Source organism: Camarhynchus parvulus, chromosome 13, assembly GCF_901933205.1.
Source record: "Camarhynchus parvulus chromosome 13, STF_HiC, whole genome shotgun sequence".
NCBI lineage: Eukaryota > Metazoa > Chordata > Aves > Passeriformes > Thraupidae > Camarhynchus > Camarhynchus parvulus.
This window is the reverse complement of record NC_044583.1, coordinates 10,321,952-10,330,587: the sequence shown is the minus strand read 5'-3', so window position 1 is coordinate 10,330,587 and position 8,636 is coordinate 10,321,952. Positions and strand designations below refer to the sequence as shown.

At 47.6% G+C, this 8,636-nt stretch overlaps 1 protein-coding gene across 1 annotated transcript in view; it reads left to right on the top strand.

Moving 5' to 3' along the window:
• Positions 1-6,475: 6,475 nt before the first annotated feature.
• The window catches only part of KLHL3 (kelch like family member 3), a 45,651-nt gene continuing 43,490 nt past the window's right edge, over positions 6,476-8,636 (top strand). Inside the window, exon 1 of the mRNA XM_030957636.1 lies at positions 6,476-6,542. Coding sequence (XP_030813496.1) covers positions 6,529-6,542 — 14 coding nt within the window. The 5' untranslated portion in view covers positions 6,476-6,528. The remainder of the gene's footprint in view (positions 6,543-8,636) is intronic.

Below are 8,636 nucleotides of genomic sequence, written 5' to 3'. Positions count from 1 at the left end.
ATGGACTTTCCCTCTTTTGTAAGAAAATTTGCTTTTCACAGAACCCCGAGGGGAAAGAAGCATGAGAGTCACTGCAGGCATTGCCTGAGAAGGAGAAAGTTCAGGAATGCTGAACCTGTTTGCAGCACAGGTGTGGATTAAAGCAATGCTAGGTAAAATCCACAAGTAGTTTGGGACTGGAAGTTCACGTGCTTTTTAATTTTTCTCTGTGGATCAATAATCTTGTTTTCTGTACTGCACAGTAGCCCAGCTGCAGTGGGAAGCCTCCCTCTCCCAACCACACACCCTGATGAACAAATTGCAGCATGGGCAGGGCATGGCCCTGGGGGGAGGCTGTGCTTACCTTGTTATTGTATACAAGCACAGCACTATCAGCTGTGTTTTGAAATACTTTACTCCAATTTCATTCTCCAGATCCCCTCCCTCCTCAGAAGGCTGTCCTCTGGTTTCAGACTCACTGGCTCTCCCTGGGCTGGGTCACAGCATTGTGAAAGATTCCTGATGCTAAATCCCCAATTCTCTCCTTGTGCTTATTTAGTACCTCTTCAGGTTTTAGTAATCTTTTAAGTTTTCTGGGTAACAGATTTGGCCAAAGTCCTTCACTGTGAGATTTCATTTGGAGTTGTTTGTTTTCTTTCCACCACTGCTGTAATAATGATGCTCTGTTTATCGGAAGGGGCTCCTTTGAGTCCTGATTGCAAGGTCAGGACTTCTCCCCCAGGATCACTACTGGATGTTTGGAGTTGTCATTGCTCATGCCTCTTGCACAGGGTGGTTAGCAGCTGCATTCTGCAAGGGTAGTGCCACCTTTCCACTGTTACTTTCATGGAGGAGTGTCCTCCTGAAAAAGAGAAATCCCCAGCAGCACAAGGATCTCCAGCCCTTGCAGTCAGTGTGCCTTTTTCCCTCTAGGCTCATCTGTCCCATCACTTTCAGTAGTCTTAAATGCGGGCAAATTATTTTTTTCTCAAATGACATCATTTAGATGTTATGGGAATTTTCTTTTACTCAGCCAGCACCAGTTAAAACCTCAACTTCCTCTGTGTGGTATCAATTTTACTTTTAAATCTTCGAGGCGTGAGCTTGGTGGTGAATCAGCACCAGCGTGTTTTGGAAATGTTACAGTGGCTTTGGGTGTAGGTGGTGGCAATGGGGAGCTCTTGTTTTTGACATATTGGGGAGTCAGATGAGAGGGAGCTGAGAAACATCACCTTCAGAAGGAAGAGCTGGGCTTGTTTTATTGCTGGAACTGCTCTGTGCCAAAAGTGTTGCAATGAGCTGATGCCACACACTCTCTAATGCCTTTTTAAAGTGTGGTTTTTTTCTTTCACAGGGTGCACTTCTGTGTGAATGAGAGGATGGGAAAGCTGAGCCCTGAAAAGCACACCACAAAAGTCGAGTAAGTGAACAGAAACCTGAGCTGAGCCCCTGACATACAGTTCCCGCTCTGAATAAACTATGGAATATTGAACAGAAAAAGAGGTTTGTCCAGAAAATACCAGGCAAGATAATGAAGGCCAGTTACCTGTGAGGAAGATATGCTGCCTGAAACAGGTTTTTCTGTTCTGGTAAAATAATGTGCCTGCAGAAACAATCCTGTCTAAACTTTTGTGTATGGCATCTGTGGGTTTCACTCCTTTGTGTTGATGTTGCAGCTCATTATGTTACAATATGAGGGTGCTGGGCTGCCTTTCTTGGCTTTTGCAAAGAGCAAGAAATGAAATGTTTTAAAAAATTCTAAGAAGAGAGTAAGACAAATGAGTGTGCAGGGAATAAGAGTAACAAGAGACTTGGGTTATGGTGTTGAGATCCTGAATGGGAATAGCTTTGTTTATGCTGTTCTCTCTAAGTTATAGTATACAAATATTAATTAAACCATACATCTTTATGAAGCATATGGATAGTTTCTTTCCCCTTATTAGAGAAGGTAACAAGAAAGCATTAAGGGTTGTATTTTAAAGATGAAGAGTCACATTAAAATTATATCTTATTAGAAAAATTTTGTTAAAAAAAAGTCCCACTTTTTGGTCCATAGCCTAAACTTTTTTCCCAAGTTCAGTCTTTTTCTGAGCCTGTAGCAAGAATTGTACATTCAGTAGGTGCAGACTCTAAGGAGGCAGAGAGACTTGGTAGATTTAGGCAACTGGTTTTCTTTTAATTTTGAGCACTAAATTCTAAACAATAAAATCAATCTGAAAATCTACCTGCAAATTTCTGATAAATATGTAATGTGACTGCAGGGCAGGAAGTGTGTGCCTCTGACACAGGTGACTGCGGGTGACATCCTGACTGATGCTCCAGGAAAGAGTCAGGAGGGCAGCAGGAAGAACATTTTCAGCTGGTGGGTAACTGCTGGGTAGGTGAGCAGTGGAATGGCTCAAGCCCCAGAAATCACAGATGGGGGTGAAGATGGTCGGGGTCGTTGCCCTAAAGGTGGTAATGTTATTGTAAAGTTGTTGCAATAAACCCACTATTTGTAGGAATTGTGATTTGTACAGAGGACTAAAGGAAAACAATGTTCTGAAGCCGGATTTTGCTGGTCTGCAGGAGCAGGAGCCCGGGACTGGGATGTGTGCCAGCAGAGGGCAACAGCCCGGAGCGCCGCTGGACAGGCTGGTGCTGCTGCAGCGTCCACCGGAATGCCCATCCCGGGGGAATGCTGGCACCCACCGGAATGCTCATCCCGGGGAATGCTGGCACCCACCGGAATGCCCATCCCGGGGAATGCTGGCACCCACCGGAATGCTCATCCCGGGGGAATGCACATCCCGGGGAATGCTGGCACCCACCGGAATGCCCATCCCGGGGAATGCTGGCACCCACCGGAATGCTCATCCCGGGGAATGCACTCCCGGGAATGCGGACCACCGGAATGCATCCCGGGGATGCTGGCACCCACCGGAATGCTCATCCCGGGGGAATGCACATCCCGGGGAATGCTGGCACCCACCGGAATGCCCATCCCTGGGGAAGGCTGGCCTGGCTGCTCCAGCCCCTGCTCTCCCAATCACAGGCTTCAGAACACAGCCCACCGGTGGGAGTCTCTCACTGCCGGAGCATCCCTGGGTCCAGCCCTGGGACCTAGGAAGTCTCCCAGAGCATCCTTTTGAGCCTTGTGAGAACTTGGATTCCTGTGAGCTGCTGCAGTAGGCAAATTGTGGCTGCTGATTTGGTTTTGTTATTGAATTCTAGCAGCAGCTGGGCAGCAGACACCCTCAGGACTCCTCTGCTGAGGCACCTCCACCTCCAGGTCCCTTGGGAGCCAGAGTACCACCTCCGAGTGTCTGCACTTAACCTGGGAGCTACCAAGGCCGCTATTCCAGCAGATACCCTATATACTGCTTTTCTTACATTAATATCCTTAGTGAACCTTTTCCAAGAAAACATATGGTCTAAGTACAGATCTATCTTAATGAGTATCTACTTAATTAGGATGACAAAAGAAGTTTATTTAGAAGGAACTCCTGGAGATTATCTGGTTCTAAGAACCCTCAAAGCAGGACCAGCTTCAGGGTGAGATCAGTTTGGTCACTCAAAGATTATATATATATACTTAATATAAGCATTAATAAATATAAGTATGTTTTTATATATCAACATATATTTTTATCTAAATATCTGTATCTCTAAAAAAATAGAATAAAAAATAATTTAGGCTGTGAAGATGCAGCTTTAGAATCTTCTGTAGATGCAGTGTTTTGTTTACACCTTTCCCAGCTCTTCAATGCTGAAACCTTTTTTGAAGGAAGATTTTTGAAGAAGATTTCTGAAGGAAGTTGATGAATAATTTCAAGGAAGAGATTATGCAACTAAGCAAGAGCTGCTAAAAATCGGAATTTCTTGATATAGGTCTCTGGAGCCTGAATATTGTTATATACCTGGAAACAGGTATGTGCAGGGGAGTAAAGTGTTCCTGAGTTGTTTGAATTCTATTCAGTTTGGATGATCCAGTGATTCACAACTCTTGTAGTTTGCCTCGCAGAACTAGAAGGATTTTTCCCATTTGGATGCCATTTGCTTTCTGCTGGGTTTTTGGGAGGTGAAGTGACCTTTCAGGCTTCTGCAGAGGCTGTGGAGATTGACAAGGTGCTGTCTGATTGTACTGGGGCTCTTCACAGGATTAAATTCTTGTAAGCACTTGGTGTCCTTTCCTTATAACCTCAGCATTTAACCAGCTGCTAGATTTTGGGCCAGGAGAGAGTTTTGGATCAGATTGGTAGGGTTTGTTTTTATTCCCTCTCTTTGTGCCAGTTTTATTGAAGAAATTCCTTGCTGCTGTGGAGACACACGGGCTTTTCTCTCTTGTCTCCCTGTGGCTCCTTGGAACTGGGGGGTTTGGTCTTTCACTGTAAATCTGAAGATTTTCGCAGGAATTTGGGAAGGTTTTGGTGGGCTGAGGGATGGTGGGACTGGCTGGAACAGGTGTTTTGGGGACCTTTCTACTCTGAGAATTGGTTATATGGTTGTCAGTGATTGAAGGTAAATTAGATGTAGGAGTAATTTTTGGCTACTTGAGACTAGAAATTTTTGAAAGAAGCTGGAAAAATTCCACCCATCAGGTGTCACTCATTCCTTTTAGCTGAATGCTTTTTCAAGATACCAGTCTTAGCTTGAAAACAAACAAGAAGTTTTTGCCTTGGGGTTGTTACCAACATGATTATTTTGCAAGGCTGCTGTAAAGATAATTTCTGGTTACTGGAACATGCTTTTGTTCCACTCCAGCAAGGACTATTCACTGTTTTGCTTGTCTGTCACTGTACCTTTCAGGATTTGTAGAATCCAGGGGTACACAAGCCTGTGGGGCAAAGCATGTAAGAAGGTATTGCTGGTTTTGTTCAATTTATGTGCTTTGCTCCCAGGCTGACTGGAGTGAGATGTAAATTTTTAAGGTGAAAGCCTAATATTTTGTTATTGAAAAACTTTGTGTTAATAAAAATACACAGGCACTTTGCAGCAGTTTAAGGACTTGCTCTTGTATCTGGACTTTTTATGATTACTGAGGGATTTACTCAGAGGAAACAAACTCTAGCCCTCATTTCCGAGGTATATTCTACTATTTTTATATAGTTGCTTTTTCTCTGGTTTGAGCTTGTGTCTTGCAGTTTTGCATGTTGTGCATCAACAGTGTAAGACAGGACAGGGGGAAAGTACTCGAGGATCTGGATGTTTTAAACTGATAGTTTAACAGGATTCTCTAGGGAAAATGAAGGAATTTTGCCTGAATTCTGTGTGAGGTTTGACTTCATGGCTTTATCTGTATTTCTTCTGTTTAGGGGTAGGCTGCCAAATGGTGTTTAAATAGCAGGACTCTCAATCCCCATGTCTCTTTGATAAAGTCTTTTAAGTTTTAGGTATGTTAAGTTTTCTTACCTGAAGAATTAGGGTGATGAGTAGTTAAGATTCTCAACAAGCTTTTGAAACCCTCCTGTGGAAGGCACAATAGCATCTGTTCATCATTGCTGATAGGTTTTAGAAAGATGTATGAAACTTGGGCTGAGGAGAAACATGCAAGAGTGAGGTAATTTTATTTACAAAAGAGATGAAATGGCATCTTCAAAGAGAAATCTCTTGATACTTCTAGTTATCTCTTCCTTTTGCACAAGAACATTTTGTGAGTGGATGAGTAATGAAGAAGGCAAATGTTTCTTGTCTTTAATACAATTAACCTCAAAGGCCTCACTGGTGCAGAATACAACTGAAAAATTCTTTTAATAAAATGAAGAGCGAAAAAAGATTTATGTAGAACTCTGTGCATTTGTATCAATTGGAATAAAAATGACAAATGTAATTTAGTGCAGTGCTTTAGGCTAAACAGCACCCGCAGTTGAGAAGGACCCATGTTGCCTATGCAGGGTCTATCTATAACAAATCTATCTATTTGGCCTGATAGATTGCATAAAGGACAGGAAGGCTGTGATAAATTGGGGAACCGGAGGCAAGATCCTGCTTTTCTGCCGTGGGAGTGGGGAGACTTCGGGGGGCTGGGACCCCTTTCTTCCTCACCATCACCGCTCCTGTCCTGCGGGCTTGCCCTCGGCACTGGGGATGTTCAGCCACTCAAACTCCTGTCCGGTCCGTAGATCGCAGGGATTGCAGCAGTTTGGGCCACCCGGAGGACAAGTCCCGGGCAGCGCAGTGCCGTGCGCGGGGATGGATGCGGAGCCCGGGAGCTGCCCCGCGGGGCCGGCGCTGCCGCTGCCGGCGGGTCCCGCTCGGCCCGGCCCGGCCCGGCTCGGGGCTGCCCCCGACCGATTGCGCTGCGGCAGCGGGGCCGTGCCGGCCCCGGGGTGCGGAGGGCGGTGCGGGGCGGTGCTGCCGTTGCCCGGAGACGCTGGCAAGCCCCGCCGCGGAGGGGAGGGGGCTGCGCGGCGGCGGCGGAGCGGCGGCAGTCGGTGCGGAGCGGCGGGGCGCGCCCGGCACGCAGCGCTCAGCGCTCCGCTCCCGCAGGAAGCGGCCCGCGGCGGGGGCGGCCGCTCGCAGCCATGCCGGGCCCGGGGCGCTGAGCCGGCCCCGCCGCCGCCCCGCACAATGGAGGAGGAGAGGTGGGTACCGCCGGCGGGCAGCCTTTGTGTGCGCCCGGAGCGCTGCGGGATGGGGATGCCCTTCCCGGGGCTGTGCGCAGGAATGCGGGGCGCGGCTGCGGGGAGCCCGGCGGGGATGAACCCCTCCTGCCACGGGCGCCTGCCGAGACCGGGGATGTTGCAATGTCATGGTGACAGCGGCTTCGCCCCGCGCCGAGCAGCCGAGGGGCTTCCGTGCGATGTGCTTGGGATGTAATTAGGGACGTGAGGGAGGCAGGTCGGGGGGTGTTCGCTCAAATGGAGGTGCAGGACAGGGATGAGCTGGGATGCCGGGCAAGGAGGAAGGGGGCCGGACAGGGGGCTGAGATGCAGGACAGGGGGGTGGGTTGCAGGACAGGGGGGTGAGTGGCTGCTCGCCCCACCGGCACAACGTGCTGGGCTGGTGTGTGTGCCCTGCCTGCGCCTGGAACCTCAGGCAGCCGACTTCGGCATTCCGCTCAAGACCGAGTCGCTGATATTCGCAGCTTTTCTGAGTCACGAGTGAAAATCCCTAACGCCCGTGGGTGCTTTGGGGTCGCTTTTCCTGCCGGGCGCTGTGCGGTGCTCGGGCAGTGCGGGGCATCCCGCGCCTCCCTCGCACGGGAGCCGGGCCGTGTAGACTTTATTTCCTGCCAGGCAGATATTTTGCTCCAAAACCTGCGTGAAGAAGTGTTTACAGAGTCGACCTAATGTCCACTGAACCCATAAAAGATATTATTCTGCGCAGGGACCTCGTGGATGCCAGAGATGTTCAGTGTTTTGGCTCTGCCCTCATTGCTCCCCTCTGTCAGGTGCCTTTTGCACACCAGAAGCTAGTTGTGCTTCTTCAAACAAAACATTAAACTGGTCTGGGTTTTTTTACGATATTTTTTTAAGAACAGGATATGCTGAGTGCTTCCTTTTGTGCTGGTGACCTTGCAGGGAGTGGGGGAACAGACAGGGGGCTTGACCTGCTGGTAGGACTAAATGCCAGGGCTTGACAGGAATTTTGTTTAAATATGATACATTAGAAAATTAAGCTGGAGTCAACCCCCAAATTGTGGAATTTTTCCTTCTGTTGAGGGAAAACATTCACAGCAGCCTGTAGGAGTTGTTTTCCAAGCTCCAAAGGGCAGCTTTCTACCCTTCTGTGACTCAAGGGTTGCAATTGTTTGTGTATTTAATGTGCAAAACCTTTCATCCTGCCACGTTTCTCATTGTAGGGCTTCTGCTTCCCCTAATGGTGTGAACAGTCACCTCTGAATATTAATCCAAATATTAATTAATTTCAAGTGCCTTGAAATCTTAGTTTGTCACGCTAGATGCCAGCTCATGGAATGGGATTTCCTTTTCTTGTTTGGTTTTTTTTTTTTTCTCTTTATTTGTATAAATGAGCCTGTGTTTGAGGAAATGGAACAGAGCTGTTTTGATACCCCAGGCTGGGCTCATCCTTGGCACAGTTGTTTGTTACTTTTTTTTTGATGGCTACCAGCAATGGTCTCATTTTGACTCGAGGCCTTTTTCTGAGGATTCAGTGGTGAAAAAGCCACCGGGAAAATACCTGACTGTACCTTATCCTGTTTTTTCCAGACCATCTGTTTTTAAGGCATAAAGGGCTATCCCCATCAGCATGTTCTCTGCCTCTGGAAGTGAGGAATGCTTACCCAAATTGCTGCTTTCATTTCTAGTTTTTGGGAAGAGGAAGGCGGTCCTGAACTGGTTGTGGGCAGTAATGATGTGGGATTTGACTCTTGGCAAGAAAAGCTGGAAATATTCACCTGCTTTCTGGTTAAAAGGGCACAGTGTGTGGGGCTGTGCTGAGGCTGCTCAGAGCAAGTCCTGGGAGGAGGTGCTCAGAAATGAGCTTGGTGGGCTCAGTCTGTGCTTGGTGCTGGGCTTTTGCCCCCCATTTAAACTCAGATCTGTGTTAGGCAGATTGCTCCTCAAATTTTACACTTGGTGGCTTTCATTATGGCAGAGCTGCCCCTGGTTTTTAATATTATTGCATTTTCCCTTTTCGTGGTTGGTGAGGATCTGTATTGCTGGTGCTCACTTCACCTCTGACCTGGTCCTGAGCCTGCCCAGACTCAAATATCC